At 44.3% G+C, this 18,275-nt stretch overlaps 1 protein-coding gene across 1 annotated transcript in view; it reads right to left on the bottom strand.

The window, feature by feature from the left end:
- LOC120048423 (semaphorin-6D-like) overlaps positions 1-18,275 on the bottom strand; it is a 70,863-nt gene that overhangs the window by 19,545 nt on the left and 33,043 nt on the right. The window contains exons 3-15 of the mRNA XM_038994377.1: positions 14,176-14,290; positions 13,760-13,817; positions 10,247-10,303; positions 9,763-9,864; positions 7,554-7,644; positions 7,164-7,286; positions 6,786-6,874; positions 5,763-5,980; positions 5,294-5,425; positions 4,944-5,099; positions 3,940-4,113; positions 3,455-3,592; positions 1,120-1,197 (exon numbers count right to left, since the gene is read on the bottom strand). Coding sequence (XP_038850305.1) covers positions 1,120-1,197; positions 3,455-3,592; positions 3,940-4,113; positions 4,944-5,099; positions 5,294-5,425; positions 5,763-5,980; positions 6,786-6,874; positions 7,164-7,286; positions 7,554-7,644; positions 9,763-9,864; positions 10,247-10,303; positions 13,760-13,817; positions 14,176-14,290 — 1,531 coding nt within the window. The remainder of the gene's footprint in view (positions 1-1,119; positions 1,198-3,454; positions 3,593-3,939; positions 4,114-4,943; positions 5,100-5,293; positions 5,426-5,762; positions 5,981-6,785; positions 6,875-7,163; positions 7,287-7,553; positions 7,645-9,762; positions 9,865-10,246; positions 10,304-13,759; positions 13,818-14,175; positions 14,291-18,275) is intronic.

The following is an 18,275-nucleotide window of genomic DNA, read 5'->3' as shown; positions in this document are numbered from 1 at the left end:
TAACCTCTGGCTGTGAAGCTATGGCAAATAAAACCCATGGGTGGCCAATCACAGGATATGCAATGAGTCGACCCCCAGCAGAATAATCCATTTGAAGCAGTCCATATGACTATTAGGATAGTGGCAGCTGCCTCTGCTGTGATGTCTGTCCACCCATCCACACAAAGTTTACAGCCCATGTTTGCAGAGGCGAATACCTACAGCAAGTGATTTAAGGCCACACTGAAAATCAGAGGAACAGTGACAGCCCAGTCCCTGAGTGTCAGGAGGCAACATAGGAGGTGAAATAGTGTGTTCTACTGCCTCTCCTCCTCTACCTCTCTCCTTCCCTCCCTCCGTTCAGAAGACAGTGAGGTACACACGACATGATTGAAATCCACCCAGCAGAGCATTACTTTCGATTCCATGCTACAGTGCAGAAAGAGAAAGACAGTGGGTCAGGAGGGAGTCTCAGACAGAGGAATTGATTGGCTTGTTGTTTGCACACACACACCCTGCTTGGCGCTGACGCTGAGCCAGTCGATAGCTCTAAGTGTCAAATGGCTTCCTTCCAGTTCATCAGAATGGATCAGTAAATTACATTGAGGTCATTTTGATCGATGCCTTTCAGTCCCACCCCAAGTGACGCACGACCCCTCCAAGCGGGTTTCTGGGGTTTCATTTCCGAGTGATTGCAGACGTGATGTATGTCCGCCACTTAGAAATAAACAAGATGGATGCTCGTCCTATATGTGAAATGGAGCCGACAGACCAATGTTTTTACTAGAATTTCGAGGCCGTATTCATCACGTTGACAATCTGGGCAAGTCAAACTCCAGATTAGGTATCGATTATTGAAAGCATACAAGGATGTGGTTTGCAGAGTACTAGGAAGTTACTGCTACTTCATTCCTTTACTGTATGTTTCATGCAAGGTCATGTCTATGGCCATTTAATGTTGATAAATTGTCAGTAACATTACTTTTTTCTGATCGAAGACTCAACACTAATATTTGACACATAGTACTCAACAAAACAAGGAGTAGGGGCTAGGGATGCGTTTGGTACTTGGCCTCTTAACCTGCTGTCATATAATTGGCTGCGTGGTGGGGTGGTCCTTACGCAACATCTGTGACTCACCTGAATCCGGGCACCACCGTGACACAGCTCCCAGTCCTCTGCCACACGCAGTAAGGGTCCCTCGAGGACAGACAGCTCCTGTGAGACAGACAGACAGTCAGAGTTCGGTGTGTGAACACTATCAAAAGGTAAGAGACCAAATACATATTTTAATGAAGACTCTTTCGTGAGGCATGACCTGAAGTGACATGTGATATCTATTCACCTATCAACACCCCCATATTCTGGAGTGTCTCATTAACATCACAGGCCACAGTCACACCAGACGAAGTAAAACAGACCAGGCCAGGGTGTCATTTTACCACACAGAAAAAAACCTACCATTTCAATTTGCATTTCAAAAAACCTGCCATTTCAATTTACAAGCTAGGCTCACTGCAGAGTGAGCCTAGCTTGTAACTCTCCTATCTAGGAGCTCAGAAAGAGGCAAAGATGAATATGAGAGATGGTCAATGTAGTGTGACTGGCTGTCGGTCTGTGAGGCTGCAGACAGCAGTGTTTGGTGAGAGCCCCCTGGGTGTCTGGTAGCCAGAGGCAGTCTTGGACAGGGACCCAGTGACACAGCCCAACTAACAGGCCAGTATGTAGAAGAGATGTAGGGAGCCAGAGAGGAGGACAGAGTTCGGTCAGTCATGCTCAACATGGTTTACAACACAGAGGGCCGTGTAGAGAGGGAGAGTGGAGGAGTCTCCACCAGACCGGCATTGACAACATGTCAGAGTTAAAAGGTAATGACCCCTATCTGTAGGGGAGACTTGAAGCATTCCTGCTGGCTCCTTTTCTCTGTGCCTGTCAGGACACGATGAAGACACAGGTGTTCCTCTCACCTATGGACCACTAGAGCTGTGTATATCTATAGCTCTGTATGGAACCACTCATTAGAAACTGTCTGTCTGGAAGAAAGGTCCACCATGTCTCTCCTCTCTCTGTGGTGTAAATTCATGATGTCACCTCCCTACCTGTGGCTTGTCCTGTTTTGCTGACTTACTGTTCTTTACTGAGAATATCACCCCTGGTCTGTGGGGTTACAGCTGACCTATTCTGGGGGTTCTCATTAACCTTGCACTGAGGGAAAACAGTTGCAAATGTGACAACTTTTTGTAACTTGTGCTTTAATAACTAAAAAAGGGGGGAAATGAAAATGTTATGAACATTTTGTGTGGGTCAGAGGGTCGAGACTTTCACACAACTGTTGATATCTCTTTGCCATCTTTTTCACAAAATCTCTTTTCTCTATATATTCAATTCAATGTGTTTCTGCTGTCTGAATCATATCCATTGCTGAAACCTAATAGAAACAGCAGCTGCAGCGAGAGATAGAAAAACGGTTTTGCTTTGTGCCAAGATAGAGGCTACAGTAAGGTGGAGAGACAGACCAAACCAGCCAAACCTAATTTGGAGGCAGACAGATGGGGAGGGTATGGAGAGGAGGATATGGGCCTGACACCTGACCCCTGCAAAGCATCATGGGGCTTAAGGGGCCCCTAATCCCTGGTTGAGGTGCGCTGGGCTGTTTCGGAGTGATCCAGCGATGGAGGGGCTTTAAGCCCTCTAAAGTGAGACAGGCCCTATCCTTCTCCTCGTCGTCGCGTTGAAACCCTGGACGTGGGTTGGCCTGCCGCCAATCAGCTGGTTCCAATTTGTGCGTAAATGCTGTTGAGCACTTCTCTAAGGCTCACAATGAGGGTTTAGCATTCTACGTGGGATACGCGTCCCTGGTCAAATTTAATACAAATGTTTTTCTTGGGGGGTTGGGTAGAGGCGGGGGGAACATTCCTCCACAACCCCAAAATAGGACACAAGATGGTCGAGTATACTAGCTCGGCAAAAACATCCCTGACAAAATAAATCACCTCCAGCAGTTTGCTCTGACTGCAAGGAAGCCCTTTTCACTGCCCTCATAACAACGTCAGCTTCTAACTCTTGGTGATTCATAATTTGAATATAGTCTGTTGCATACAGCATATTTACAATTTGACATAAACGATAGCAGCAACATTTTTATTTAGTTCACCTTTATTTAACCAGGTAGGCCAGTTGAGAACAAGTTCTCATTTACAACTGCGACCTGGCCAAGATAAAGCAAAGCAGTGCGACAAAAACAACACAGATTTACACATGGTATTAACAAACGTACAGTCAATAACACAATAGAAACATGACTGATTGTAAGTCACACATGTGTAACTTCACATCACCATAGCAGCACTGGGGGAAGGAAGCCTCTATAGCGGCAAACGCATGACAACCGGAATTCCACAGCAATATTAACATACACTTGGCAACTGCTAACAGTGCAGTACTAGCTCTATATAATGGACCGGGTATCACTCACTTCTTGCAGGAGCCGTAGTCGTTGCAGCGGCTCAGAGGTACTCGGACCACACAGCTGGAGAAGGCCACAAACAGAGCGTGATGTTCCCTGTCCAGCTCCAATCCCAGAACCCGTCTGTCCTCTCCGCGGACATTACATCTAGGAAAGGGGAAACGACAAACACGTCTCATTATTTCCTAAATTTATGCTGATGGATGGCGACAACTACAGCACCCTGGGAGACTGTATGCAAATGAGAGTGGAGTTGAAAAGCTGTTCAGGACACGTACTAACAGCACCACAACACATATCACTGTCTTATTACAGTGGACTCTGCTTGGAAGCATCACATACAATAACCATCCTCTTACAGCGGGCAAAAAAATGAGGGACTTCTGTTTGTTGCTGAACCAATAAAAGTGAACGTTATGAGAAGAGTGCACTATATTATAAAACGGATCGTTTGCATCATGTAGATGTAAAAGAACGGAGAAAGGGATGCTGACTTGGTGGGGTTGTAGACATCGATGTCCTCCAGTAGCTGTGTGCTGAAGGAGGCGTTGAGCTGGGTGCTGGCCAGGATCTTCAGTACCCTGCCGTCCTCGCTCCCCAGGAACAGCACCGTGTGGTTCTTATAGGGCCCAGCAGACGTATCCACTGCTAGCTGGGTCAACTTGAACCTGGGTGGACACAACAACAGGGTTGGGGTTCAGGGTAAACATAATGATACCTCCGAAGAGACAAAGCATCTGCAATTAAAGATGTGAATTATTGTCGGAGTGTGTGCATGCACTGCAAAGTGACAACACTGTGTAAGAATACGCAGGACACTATTGTAAGTAAAAACCATTGTACAGCTGCTCTCAACTTTCCTTCAGTCCCACACAAGTTGACGACATGTTGTTTACTCAGAGCATCACACTGACTGGCACTACGCTAGCTAAATGACTCAACAACGTGAGGTATTCATCGTTAAAGTTCTGTTGTTCAGCTCGTCTCGGGAGAGTTCTGAAGCAGATGTGACGTTTGGAGGCAGATGTGAGACAGACAGCGTGCCCTCCCTCCGCTGTGTGAAGACGCCTGGTTGTCTGTCAGACTGGCTTGGCTTTACCATGTAAGTCACAGCAGGGGCCCGAGCTAGGTGGCTGTCTGACAGCCCTCTGACAGCCACTCTACATTCAGCACCATTACATGGCTGGGCTTCTAACGAGCCACTGGTGCTATTTCCTGTGTTAGTCTGGTAGACCACATCCGGACGGTGTCTTTAATTGATGTGCTTTTCAGATTTTCACAGAAACCTTCCGGTTGGATCAATAATTTTGGGGAGGCCCTATCCTTTTTGGGTCTATCTTTGATGTGGTGTTATGGAATGCCTCATCCTGACTGCCTCAAACGTTTATACTTAATGGGCTTTTCATGTTGAGACAAGGGACCAAGTTTTTTACACATAAATTTTCCCTTTTACCTATCCATCTTTTCATCCCTCCAGCTACCCTGCTGCTGTAGCTACCTGCTGGTTGTGCGTGTGAAGTAGGGCCGGTGGTTGACGGAGGGAACCGCCTCGTCCATCAGGGGGTGGTTCTTGATGAAGGTCAGGGTGTCGTCGGGGAAGGTCGTGGACGACTTGTAGGCAGCAGCAGAGCCGTCGCCGGCACAGCAGCCTGGTCTGTGAGACAGAGAGGAGGGGCAGAAGTTAGTCAGTGGAGTTTCAAAGTCAGTGGGCTAGATTTACTAAGAACTCACGGTGAGGGAATATAATACTGTAGATGCAAACTTTTGTTGACAGTGTTAACACTGGAATAAAGTAAATATGTCTGGACTGAGGCTGTCAAAGTTCCCACTCATATGTGTTGGTCTTACCTGGGTTTGGGTACCTGCTCCTCAGGCACGGGTGTCCAGGCTGACTCACTGTTCCTCTGCTCCTTGAACTTCCCGTTGAAAGCCTTCTCAATGTCGTCCATGTAGAATGCACATACTGCTGAGCCTGTGATACTGATGAGGAAAACAACAGAGACATCTGTCATGGGAAAGGCCCATATTAACCCAGGTTATAATGGATTGTATAGCTAAAGGCATTCAAGACTGCTGCCCAAAGTTGTATAGGACATTAAACAACAATCTTATAAAATAGGCTTTTAAAAATATGCAATATCAAGGGGTATGATATTGCAAATGTGAGCATTATCTTCTGTGAAAGCATTTGGCTGTTTTTTAATTTATATTTTCTATAAAAAGAGGTACAGTAAAACCTCATTATACTCATTGTATGAGTATGTACTGTATAGCTGTATGGCCGTCTGTAATGTTGCTGCCTGGTACTGTGACTGACCTGTTGGCCTGTGTAGTGAAGACCCCCAGCACGGCTGGTCTGAGATTGATCTGCAGCACGTTGGTCAGCGACTGCAGAACGTCAAAGTAGAAGAAGGAATCGCCCGGCACCGAGCAGTTGAGCCGCGCTTTGAGGAACGACGTCCAGTAACGCTCTAGAACCCTGGGAGAACCTCCGTTGTCGTTCTTACATACACGAGCCACTCTGGAGAACACAACCTGATTGTGTGGGGGGGGGGGGGGGGGTTAGAGGATTTTAGTTAGAAGATTTTTATAGGATTTTCAACAAATTGTCATTCCTTTTGTGTTCATTCAGTAACAGAACACAGTGACATGACATGACATGGTTTCACATTTGACATTACATTGCAGCCTATCCAATAGAATCCAACATTATTGTCCATATGTTACAGTGAACAACAGAAGAAGTTTTGTCTTCTCAACCCCTCCAGACAGCACATATCACACATACAGTTGAAACAAGGGGGGATTCTACTAAGCTATATGGAATTGTTTTAAGGTCATACGAAGGATCATTTAGCTATTTGATTTAGAATTTTAAGACACCTTGAAGTATCAAAGAAATATACACAAAAATTATTTGATGAAAAATTGAATTTGGCTTACTGCTATTAGCCCATACAAACGCATTGAATAGCAGATTCTCTACATGGCACAACAGATAGTCCCCCAAAAATATAAAAAAGGAAGTTTATGTTGAAGTGTCTGTCCTATATCTGAGGGGGATAAAAAAAGATCAGGAAACTTTTACGATTTAAAAAAAATGTATTTGACCCCTTATTTGTGGCACAAAACTATTCAGACCCCTTCACTTTTTTCCACATTTTGTTACGTTACAGCCTTATTCTAAAATGGGTTAAATAAAAAATCCTCATCAATCTACACACAATACCCCATAATGGAAAAGCCGAAAACAGTTTTTCTGAATTTTTATCAATTTTTTTAAAATAAAGAATATATTATTTCCATAAATATTCAGACCCTTGAATTACAACTCTCTTACCTTGCCAAGTGTGGTGTACTCCACAGCAATCTCACTGAAGAAGAAGTACACGTAGTTCCCGTACTCAATGGCATGGAGGAAATGAGGCTCTGAGGAGACAAAAGGGAGAAATATGAAACACTGACTGTACTACTTGGTATTCACAACAGTTAAGCATTAGGCAGTCAGTGTTTTGGTAGGAAACATCACTCAAGTGGATACCACACATTGATTTAGAATGAAATACCACTCTAATATTTAATGTACTGCATACAAATATTTAATGATATGTGGCAATGCAAAAGTAAGAAGATTGAGGAAGGAAGATTGAGGAAGATTCTAAAGGTAAATTCACAAGTTGTTTCAAATTAAGACCTGAGGCCAAGGCCAGGTGCTCACCTCGTAGCCATTTGGAGTCGTACTTCACGGTACGAAGCACTGGGCTGCTCTCTCCCAGACTACGGTAAATTACCGCATCACTCGCCAGGAAGTCTGTCATAGTGGCCGAGTAGAAATCGCCACCTGAGAGGAACAAAATAACTAATTTAAGAAAGGCGTGCTTTTATTGAAATATGAACACAATTGCAGTGAAGACTAGAAACCCATGTCTCCCAATGTGTATTTTCATCTCATGGCTACATTTGATATAGGGGCTGTGCTGCTCTCAATAACACTGTGTGAACTATGTCTAAATGTCACAGGCAAATTGGCAAGATTGAGGGCAGGTTTACTGATCAAGTTGCTGCCCCCAGCTGACATGTCTCTCTGTCTCTGTCCAGAGCAACTCACCAGCAAAGAGGCCGACGTTGGATTGGCGAGACTCAAAGGGACAGCGGGCCTGACCCACCACCTCCTCACCGTCCTGTTCCAGTGTAGACATCTGGGAGAGAGAGGGACGAAAGAGAAGAGGGTACTTCCTTAAGCTATTTATAGGAGTGTAACTAAAAAGAAATACTCCACGGAGCTTATATTGAAAAACCTCAACTAAAATAACTAGGTCATTGTTTGCAGTTGTTAAGTTTAATATTTCCCCCTTACTGAAAAATCGATTTCAGTCCAAACTTGAGTATTGTTCTGTTCTATATCAGGTTAACTTTACTGCTAACTGCCAAGTTATAAAGTCGACCCCTTAAAGTCATGGACAGAATGAGCCTCTAGTCAATCCTGATGAATAAATGAACACGTGTCATAAAGATAACTTTTATTTAGTATGTTTTACACTGCATTGCAACAACAATGAAGTCAAAAGGTCAGGAGTAACACTCCTGTCAGCCTGTGCTATGGCTGTTACTCTGGCAGCACTGTGAGGATACAGTATCTCCTAACCACAGATCTTTAGCAGCTATTCCTGCCCCACCGTTAACAAGGTCGTAAACCTCAGCTCAGACAATACGTGTGAATCCCGCTGGGGTGGGGGGAGGGAGTGGCAGAATGCGACCCGGAGGAGAGGTCATTCTCGGCAGCTCCAGCACACTCCAGCCTTCACAGACACACACAGTGACAGCCGTCAACATGTGTGTTTATATTTAATGCTGTGTCATTGCTCAGTGTTCCCTATGGGTACACTCTCTAAGTGACAAATCCACCAATGCTACTGTGGCTGTTACTGTTATATCTCTGATCTGTCTGCTAAACCATGGTTCTGGGGCTTCAGTACAGTGTGATTTAGACTAGAGGCTACAGGTTTTCACTTCCTGGTCTAGCTACCACCTGATCACACAACCTCTGTCTTTGATCCAGCTGGCTCATTGGGCAGAGTGTTTTGTGGCGATCAATTTACATGGAAAATGCACTCTGTGCAAAATAAAACATCTTCCACCCGTCCACACCCACAATCCAATCCCCTTCACCCTAACAGACCCTCTCCTGAACCCACTGCCCTCCTCAGTCTTTCCAAGGAATGCTGCAGACAGATTGCATGATATGATTTCCACTTCAGCACACTATTCCCAGTTCTCCGGGTAGTCATCGCTCCCGGTTTTTCCGAGCCGGGAGGGAGCGGGACAGGGAGAGGAATTTGTTCTGGATAAAGTGTAAATCAATGTCTTCCATTGGGAGTCTATGGCGGAAAAGGTAAATCCTCTGCAGTGGTCTGTATGGATTTAGCCAGCTCCCCATTGGACTTCTCAGACTGTAGACGTTATGTCCCCTCTTCCAAAAAACACACCGTGAATCATTGCCCAGAACCGTGATGTCATCTCAGCTCAACCAGACTTCTTTTGTATTGGTAGACATCCTGGGGAGTATGAGTCTATCTACGCACCGTTGTCACGATTAACGTATCGCTATTTTCCTTTGTATGTTTCCACTTAGCCGAGATCTCGCTCTCGCACACTTTGGGTTGTTAATCATTTGAGCAGTCAGATAGCCATGGAGAGTAGGTGGCGTGAGTTCTTTTGGAACTAAAGTAGTGGCTCCCCTGGGATTCTGACTCTAGTTTTCAGGCATGTTTTGTTTTCTCTCTCCCCTCCCTTCTCTCGCTCTCTCCCTCCCTCTCTTTCCCCCACTCTGTCCCTCGGAGGATGACATGATCTCAAATCTGCGGTTGCAGTTTATTCCTCAGATGTGTAAATAAAGACTGTTATTATCATCCTGGATCTGTGTTCAGTCAACAGACCGCTGCCAACCTCGGTTGAGTCAACATGTTTCTCCATCAACATCCAGGATAGCAGCACTCATTTGAAGTGGTTATGCAATCTGGAGCCCTATCTGTGCACGACAACGTCGACTTGATGATTTTCTACTGTAGATAGAGAGGACACTTTTTTTCTCCCAAAAAGTTAGGAGAAAGTCAGGATGTCAACACCTGTAGGCATATGCTCTGAATGCAGTGCCCTTAACCGCTAAACCACCCCATGCTACGGAAAAGAGCACTTTGACATTGGTCCAACAATTTTTTAAACTAATCTTATTTACCCCATCTGTTAGGTTTCAGAACAGTGCTGGGTATGGAGCTGGGGGCTTTAGATCGAAAGGTGACTGAGGTGTAGTGTCCTACCTTGTAGTTGCGGCAGGTGGGGTTAAAGGCGTTGGTACCGCAGGCAAATAGCGTCTCGTCGTTGCGTGGGACCAGAACTTTGATGTAGTTGTAGCACTCATCCTGTCAAAGGGAAACAGCTGGGTTTCAGAGGACGGCAATGTGACTACTGGCTGCTGGTGTTATCACCCCACCTGCAGTGTCATTGCACAGCTTATTATGCACTGACTGGTATTTTGCTAAGCGCACGCACGCCCTCTCGGTCATACTTCTGTTCCTATTCTTGTCATTCCCATAATCCCTGTGCTGATCTCTATGGTTTCACTAGAGCTCTGGGAGGCTGACGCTGCTTGTGCCAGAGACTGGTTCTGGAACTACAGATACCTGTGGTGCTGATTTTGATAAGCAATCTATGCTATTGTTAGTGCTACCCTCCCACATCCCATAACAGACAGTCGGAGAGCGAGAAACAGAGAGAAAGAAAGAAAGGCAGAGAGATACTCACGCTGTTCTTCCCCCTCACTGTGCATTTATCCACGTCCTTTGTCTTCCAAGTCAATTTCTGCAACACACAGACAACCAACTGTCAGAGCAAGAAAGAGACCCTTTTTCACCCAGCCATTCAAATGCTATTAGGAGAGAGCAGTGATGAAAAAAAAGCTTCTGACAAACAAACAATCAGACAGACAAACATCTGAAACACCTGAGGAGCTGTGTCTAACTTTGTCAGCGTGCAACTAAAGACTATTGGTTCCTCTTACAACCCATCTCCCATACAATCCATCACAATCCACCTGCACTTCTTAACAACAAGACATCTCTATGGATAATTCGACCAAAAAGAAGATCAAGGAATCAGAAAGGAATCTGCAATGCATTCCTATGGGAAGTAGATAGCTAGTATCAGGACAATCTATGGTCCTCCTGGACGTCCTTATCTCCTAGCATTGACCCCCCAGTGACCCCTGCTAGTGGAGTGAATAGGAAGAGATCCATCAACTTGTTAACAAGGTTGCCTGGTTGAAGGTGGTTTAAACCTCTTGGCAATAGGGGGTGCTATTTGCACTTTGTAATAATTTCGTTCCCAAATTAAACTGCCTCGTACTCAATTCTTGCTCGTACAATATGCATATTATTATTACTATTGGATAGAAAACACTCTCTAGTTTCTAAAACCGTTTGAATTATTTCTCTGAGTGAAACAGAACTCATTCTGCAGCACATTTCCTGTCAGGAAGTGAGATTTCTGAAATCGAGGTCCCTGTTCTAGGGTCAGTTTATAAGTCCCCATGTAAGCTATGGGGCTACATGCACTGCATACGCCTTCCTCTAGATGTCAGTAAGCGGTGAGAATTTGAATGGAGTGGATTGCACCATCTGGGGCGCTATAAAAGCTCATGGAACGGAAGTACCGTTCTTTTCAACGGGGCGCCTGGCGCAAGAGGGACATCACAATGGCGTCCTGAAAAGCTTTCGTTTTAGCAGTTCTATATCTCCGGTCATGTTTTTATTCGTTATAGGTGTTAAAGACATCATAAGGTAGTTAATTTAAACCGACTTATAGCAGTTTATATCAGTTTATTGCGATTTTCTGGGATTTCTTTGTGACGCGCTATCAGGAGTTGGACACCTTTCCGGCACATAGCTAGCGTTAGCTGCTATTTCTACAGGAGAAGAGGACATCTTTCAACCAAAAGACGATTGTTCTGGAGAAAGGACACCTTGCCCAAGATTCTGATGGAAGCTCAGCAAATAGTAAGCAGTCTTTATGCTGTTAATTCGTATTTATGTTGACAAATGTCAAATAATAATTCCGCCATGAATTTCGGTGCGGTCTCGCTTTAGCGCACGCTGTATTGCGCAGTAACGTTAATTTTAAAAATCTAACACAGCGGTTGCATTAAGAACTAATGTATCTTTCATTTGCTGTCCAACCTGTATTTTTTTAGTCAAGTTTATGATTACTTATCGATTAGAATAGGTGCCTCTCCAAGATGGCGCCGGACAGATTGCTTGAAGTTTTGGCCACTAATCACATTGTATAACCACGATTTGTGCCGCTAAATATGCACATTTTCGAACAAACCATATATGCATTGTGTAATATGATGTTACAGGACTGTCATCTGATGAAGAATATCAAGGTTAGTCAAAAATTATATATCTTTTGCCTGTTTGTTACGATCGCTTACCTTTGCTGCTGGTAAATGGTGTTGTGTTTCTGGCTATTGTGGTAAGCTAATATAATGCTATATTGTGTTTTCGCTGTAAAACACTTAAAAAATCTGAAATATTGGCTGGATTCACAAGATCTGTGTCTTTCATTTGCTGTACGCTGTGTATTTTTCAGAAATGTTTTATGATGAGTATTTAGGTAATTCACGTTGCTCTCTGTAGTTATTCTAGTCGCTTTGGAGTTGTGATGGTGGCTGCAATTGTAAACTATGATTTATACCTGAAATATGCACATTTTTCTAACAAAACATATGCTATACAATAAATATGTTATCAGACTGTCATCTGATGAAGTTGTTTCTTGGGTAGTGGCTATTTATATCTTTATTTGGTCGAATTTGTGATAGCTACTGATGGAGTAAAAAAATGGTGGAGTAAAAAAGTGGTGTCTTTTGCTAACGTGGTTAGCTAATAGATTTACATATTGTGTCTTCCCTGTAAAACATTTTAAAAATCAGAAATGATGGCTGGATTCACAAGATGTGTATCTTTCATCTGGTGTCTTGGACTTGTGATTTAATGATATTTAGATGCTAGTATTTACTTGTGACGCTATGCTAGGCTATGCTAGTCAGCTTTTTTACTGATGGGGGTGCTCCCGGATCCGGGTTTGGGAGGAATTAGAGGTTAATGCACTGCCCACCAGTGCAGATCCACTGTTCCACTGCCGACTGACTGGGAGGGTGATTTACTGACCCCGCTGTCCTCCCTGCAGGAGCGACAAACTCATCAACACCATGGGGCATGCTGGGAAATAAGATTTCTCCAGAGACTAAAGTGAAGTCCCCCTTTTGGCTCAAGACTCAACCGCTACCCTTCTGGGCCTTAAAGTGGAGTGAAATGTTTCCCCCAAGGCTCTTCTCACTTCCCTATTGAAGATCCAATATGATAGGATAAATAGGATAGACGTCAGCAATATGCTAATAGTTCCCCCTAGACCTCTGGCAGAGTGAGGTGGAGTTAGCTATTTATTGCTTATACCCATCCAGGCCTTTGAAATACAGTATCTCTGAGTGGGGGATCATGAAGGGTCTGGTGAGGAGACTGGGGATTAGAACTGAAACTGGGCCATAGAAAAGGAATAGATCCATGATGAAGCAGACCCTATGTTTTTGATTATGACTCAGGCGCACACTAATGAGCTCACTGAGACAGATAAGAAGCATGGGAAAGTGAGAAAGCCAGGTTGGTAATATGGCTGATGACCAATGAACTATGTACTATGCAATGCACATATTCTTAGTTCTCCTAACTTCCTTTAAAATACATACTTTCTCTTCCGACAATTCTCTGCACTACACATCATTCTTCTCATGTATTTCCACTGCAATCATATACGTCAATAACGTTAGATCTCATTGATGTTGAGTGGGTCCCTTATAGGGATGACTCATGCTGTAAATGAATCTAAATACGATAGGCACAAGCAAACACAAACCCAAGCCTTAAAGTGATTTTTATTTAAGTGCAATCATGTTTGACAAATGCGATTCAGATGGGAGAGAGAGAGCACAGCACTTCAAAACCAGGAGTGCACGACATGACTTCTATTGGATATCTGTCTGAAGTGAAATGACTTCGTATCTGCATGAATGAAGAGATCGGCTGAGTAAGAAGAAAACAACACAAATAAGCTATATTTAAAAGATGAGCAGAAAAGTAGGAGCCATTGAACCACCAGTAATGCTCTTATGTCCAGCCAGCTGCAATGATACACTAGTCTATGACCCATGAGGTCATGACTCATGTAAATTATGTGTTTGTGAGACAACATAAGGCTTACCTGTTGTGGGACGATCTGCTCAGAGGAGTCGCTGAGACTGACAGCAAACACATGATCCCTGTAAGAGGTCAAAGGTCATAAAACATTTGAAGCTGTCTCCTCTCTGCCCTGAAACCACACCACACCCAAGCTGCCTGTTCTTAGCCTAAATTAGATTGATTAGGGTCCGTCACACAGCTCTTTAACGCAGGCTTATTGATGTAGAATGGCTTCTTGCTGAGCCTGAGGAACCTTTTAGATAATGAACCTACTGTATGACAATATGAATGTAACGGGAGCTATCCAATACGGTTGACTGATACAATGACAGAAATAATACAAAGGGATTCAATGAAGCGCTGTCAATACAGGGATAATGTAAGGCAGTCCAGTGCATTAAAGTTAAGTGAACAATACTGAGAGGCATGTTGACTGACCTGGCTGCGATGTAGAGCATGTGGTTGATCCGGAGCATCCTCTGGAAGTCCAGGCCCAGTCGTACTGTATCGTTGTCCGACATGAGGCCCTGGAAGCTTGGGTACAGGTAGGAGTCTGCATGGGGAGGGGGAAAGAGTAGCAAGCTCAGTTCAGTGACAGTGTTCATCTGGGAAAAAAACATCTCCATAACGACAAACCAGGCACTAAAGAAATCAAGTGTGTGAATCTGAAAATAGGGTGAATTCAAGCACAAAAATAGAGATTGTTTGAGAGAGTACGAGAGAGAGAGAGAGAGAGAGAGAGTACGAGAGAGAGAGAGTACGAGAGAGAGAGAGTACGAGAGAACGAGAGAGAGAGAGAGTACGAGAGAGAGTACGAGAGAATGAGAGAGAGAGAAAATAGGTTGTTGACTTGATAAAACCCTCTGATTGCAGTATGCTTTCTCAGTTTCTATTTTGTATGCTTTTCCTTTGCCCCACATTTGCTGCAGATGCCCAGATTGCAATTTGTTTTAACTGTCAGGTGGTTGTTAATGTGGGCTATCCCATGACTCTATTCTGTGCTGCTAGAGATAATACACTTAACTGTGTAAATTAAGAGGGGGGAGCGGGAAGCATCTCTAGACCCTAAGTTTATCACAAGAGCTGGACAAAACAAAAACACTGCAACAACTGGGACATGCTTAAACCACCTGACCAAGTCCTAAAGCAATGGGACTCCCGAAATCTTTCTCAGATTATTACCAATCCCACAAGGGATGACTCCAAACACCCAGAAAATGCTACTCTCCTCGATGTTATCCTCACAAATAATCCTGATCGGTATCAGTCTGGTGTTTTGTGTGTTGACCGTAGTGGTCACTGTTTTACAGCCTGTGTCCGTAACGGCTGCTCAGTGAAACGGACCTGTCCTGATTTGTCATAGACGCTTGCTAAAAAACGTTAATGAGCAAGCCTTCCTTCATGAACTGGCCTCTGTAAAATGGTATAGAATCAGCTTGATCCCCTCTGTCGAGGACACTTGAAACTTATTTTTTGATATTTTCAGTGGTATTATTAACAAACCCGCCCCCATAAAGGAAATGAGAATTAAAAACATGTTCAGCCCCTGGTTCGACCGTGATCTTACAGAGTTACTCCACCTCAAGAATTGCATTTGGCCAAAGGCTCGGCACACACATACTCAGGCTGACTGACTATCGTTCAGGCAAATGAGAAATAAGTGCACTCAGGCTATCCGGAAGGCCAAAGTTAGTTCCTTTAAGGAGCAGTTCTCTCTCTGTGGGTCTAACCCCAAAAAGTTCTGTAAAACGGTTAAAGACCTGGAGAATAAACCCTCCTCCTCACAGCTGCCCATGTCCCTTAATGTTGATGATGTGGTTGTTACTGTCAAGAAGCACATGGCTGAGCACTTTAATCACCACTTCATTAAGTCACGATTCCTATTTGACCTCCTTGCCCGTCCAACATTTCCTCATCTCCCACCCCTTCTAATGCGACTAGCCCTGATACTCCTCCCTCTTTTTCCCTACAAAGTTTCTCCCTGCAGGCGGTCACGAGGTGCTAAAGGAGCTCCTTAAACTTGACCCCAAAAAAACATCTGGGTCAGATGGTTTAGACCCTTTCTTCTTTAAGGTTGCTCCCCCTATCATCGCCAAGCCTGTCTCTCCTTTCTGGGGAGGTTCCCATTGCTTGGAAGGCAGCCACGGGTTGTCCTTTATTTAAAAAGGGGAGATCAAGCTGATCCTAACTGTTATAGGCCTATTTCTATTTTTGCCTTATTTATCAAAAGTGTTGGAAAAAACTTGTCAATAATCAACTGACTGGCTTTCTTGATGTCTATAGTATTATCTCTAGTATGCAATCTGGTTCCCGCTCAGGTTATGGATGTGTCACTGCAACCTTAAAGGTCCTCAATGTTGTCACCATTGCCCTTGATTCTAAGCAATGTTGTGCTGCTATTTTTATTGACTTGGCCGAAGCTTTTGATACGGTAGACCATTACATTCTTGTGGGCCGGCTAAGGAGTATTGGTGTCTCTGAGGGGTCTTTGGCCTGGTTTGCTAACCACCTCTCTCAAAGATTGCAGTGTATAAAGTCAGAACATCTGCTGTCTCAGCCACTGCCTGTCACCAAGTGAGTACCCCAAGGTTCGATCCTAGGCCCCACGCTCTTCTCAATTTATATCAACAACATAGCTCAGGCAGTAGAAAGCTCTCGCATCCATTTATATGCAGATGAGACAGTCTTATACTCAGCTGGCCCCTCTCCGGATGTTGTGTTAAACGCTCTACACCAAAGCTTTCTTAGTGTCCAACAAGCTTTCTCTGCCCTTAACCTTGTTCTGAACACCTCCAAAACAAAGGTCATGTGATTTGGTAAGAAGAATGTCCTTCTCCCCACAGGTGTGATTACTACCTCTGAGGGTTTAGCGCTTGAGGTAGTCACCTCATACAAGTACTTGGGAGTATGGCTAGACGGTACACTGTCCTTCTCTCAGCACATATCAAAGCTGCAGGCTAAAGTTAAATCTAGACTTGGTTTCCTCTATCGTAATCACTCCTCTTTCACCCCAGCTGCCAAACTAACCCTGATTCAGATGACCATCCTACCCATGCTAGATTACGGAGACATAATTTATAGATCAGCAGGTAAGGGTGCTCTCGAGCGGCTAGATGATCTTTACCATTTGGCCATCAGATTTGCCAACAATGCTCCTTATAGGACACATCACTGCACTCTATGCTCCTCTGTAAACTGGTCATCTCTGTATACCCGTCGCAAGACCCACTGGTTGATGCTAATTTATAAAACCCTCTTAGGCCTCACTCCCCCCTATCGGAGATATCTACTGCAGCCCTCATCCTCCACATACAACACCCGTTCTGCCAGTCACATTCTGTTAAAGGTCCCCAAAGCACACACATCCCTGGGTCGCGTCTTTTCAGTTTGCTGCAGCTAGCGACTGGAACGAGCTGCAACAAACACTTAAACTGGACAGTTTTATCTCAATCTCTTCATTCAAAGACTCAATCATGGACACTTACTGACAGTTGTGGCTGCTTTGCGTGATGTATTGTTGTCTCTACCTTCTTGCCCTTTGTGCTGTTGTCTGTGCCCAATAATGTTTGTACCATGTTTAGTGCTGCTACCATGTTGTTGTCATGTTGTGTTGCTACTATGCTGTGTTGTCATGTGTTGCTGCCATGCTGTTTTGTCTTAGGTCTCTTTTTATGTAGTGTTGTGTTGTCTCTCTTGTCGTGATGTGTGTTTGGTTATTTTTTTTTATTTTTTTTTATCCCAGCCCCCTTTCCCGCAGGAGGCCTTTTGCCTTTTGGTAGGCTGTCATTGTGAATAAGAATTTGTTCTTAACGGAGTTGCCTAGTTAAATAAAAATCAATAAAAATCAATCCGTCGAGGCTGGCCTGTAGACCATCTTCTCTCCCGTCGTGCTGCATTAACTGCTCAGGCCAGGGGTATCAAACATATGGCCTGTGGGTTGGAGGGGTCCAATCTGGCCCGCGGGTGGTTTGAGTTGGGGTGTGTGTGAGTGAGAAACTAACTCAATATACTTTGAAATTACAAAAAATTCTAAACTGTGTACAAAAGATGGACCTATATTCATACAGTTTCTTGATTGTCCAGCTCGCTAATAATCACTAGACAGTCAGGAAGCAATTTCTAGCACATTTTGACGGAAAGGAAATGTAACAAATGATCAGTGCAGCCCTCCGGACCTCGATGAAGACCGAATGCGACCCCTGGGAAAAATGAGATCGACACCTCTGGCTTAGGCCTTCCCGTCCAACTTGACCTCTAAAATGGGACACTATCTGAAATTACAATCTCCTCAGGGGAAGCATCTTTCCCCCAACTAAGCAAGTCCGGCTCGACTGTTTAAAGATTTTAACTCCGGGGTGATTGGGTCAAGCGGAGCAGTGATTCGCTGTGGGGCAGAAAGGGAGCGGGATAAGTCCACCCCAGCGAACGCTCGCTCGTCCCTTTAATTACTCCTCAGCACATTCACTTCCTTTAAAGTTTTGGCCGCCGCGTCGCCATGGAAACCACTAACCCAGTTCCTTCAATTAGCCTCTGTGAGG

This window comes from Salvelinus namaycush, chromosome 5 (genome assembly GCF_016432855.1).
Source record: "Salvelinus namaycush isolate Seneca chromosome 5, SaNama_1.0, whole genome shotgun sequence".
Classification (NCBI taxonomy): domain Eukaryota; kingdom Metazoa; phylum Chordata; class Actinopteri; order Salmoniformes; family Salmonidae; genus Salvelinus; species Salvelinus namaycush.
Note: the sequence above shows the minus strand (reverse complement) of the source record. Positions and strands in the feature narration are given on the sequence as shown.